Source organism: Penaeus monodon, chromosome 30, assembly GCF_015228065.2.
Source record: "Penaeus monodon isolate SGIC_2016 chromosome 30, NSTDA_Pmon_1, whole genome shotgun sequence".
NCBI lineage: Eukaryota > Metazoa > Arthropoda > Malacostraca > Decapoda > Penaeidae > Penaeus > Penaeus monodon.
In genome coordinates this window covers 17,402,365-17,402,759 of record NC_051415.1, presented here as the reverse complement: position 1 = coordinate 17,402,759, position 395 = coordinate 17,402,365, and the positions used below count along the sequence as shown (strand labels likewise).

Sequence of the window (395 nt, the reverse complement as noted above, 5' to 3'; positions counted from 1 at the left end):
TGGAATATATCTAAATTAAAATGTTTTGAACCCTTTCTCTTTCATTGATAAATAGATATACTTGGAGCGGATAGACTGGTTTGAAAAGAAGTTCCAGGAAGTGATAGACTCAGGCGGTAAGCTTGACTTCAAAATAAAGACTGCTGAAGTGGTAAGAGTCAACATCATCTTTTAGTTATTATATGCTTGAATATTCAATTAAATGTTGAGAGCATATCTTGACATACTGAAATTCCTTTGCTTGTTTTCTGGTCACTGTATATAGACACTTGAGTTTTTGTTAAATATATATTGTTTAATTTCAGAGGAAGATAAGAGACAAAGCTGTGAGTATCATGGTTTATCCAAGAGTTTTTATATGCATTTAAATAGTTCTTTCATTTGTATGATCACAA

At 30.9% G+C, this 395-nt stretch overlaps 1 protein-coding gene across 1 annotated transcript in view; it reads left to right on the top strand.

The window, feature by feature from the left end:
* The window catches only part of LOC119592574 (nucleolar protein dao-5-like), a gene marked incomplete at its 3' end in the record, with an annotated part of 19,358 nt that overhangs the window by 8,570 nt on the left and 10,393 nt on the right, over positions 1–395 (top strand). Inside the window, 2 exon segments of the mRNA XM_037941454.1 lie at positions 56–151; positions 306–326. Of these exon segments, the coding sequence (XP_037797382.1) occupies positions 56–151; positions 306–326 (117 nt within the window).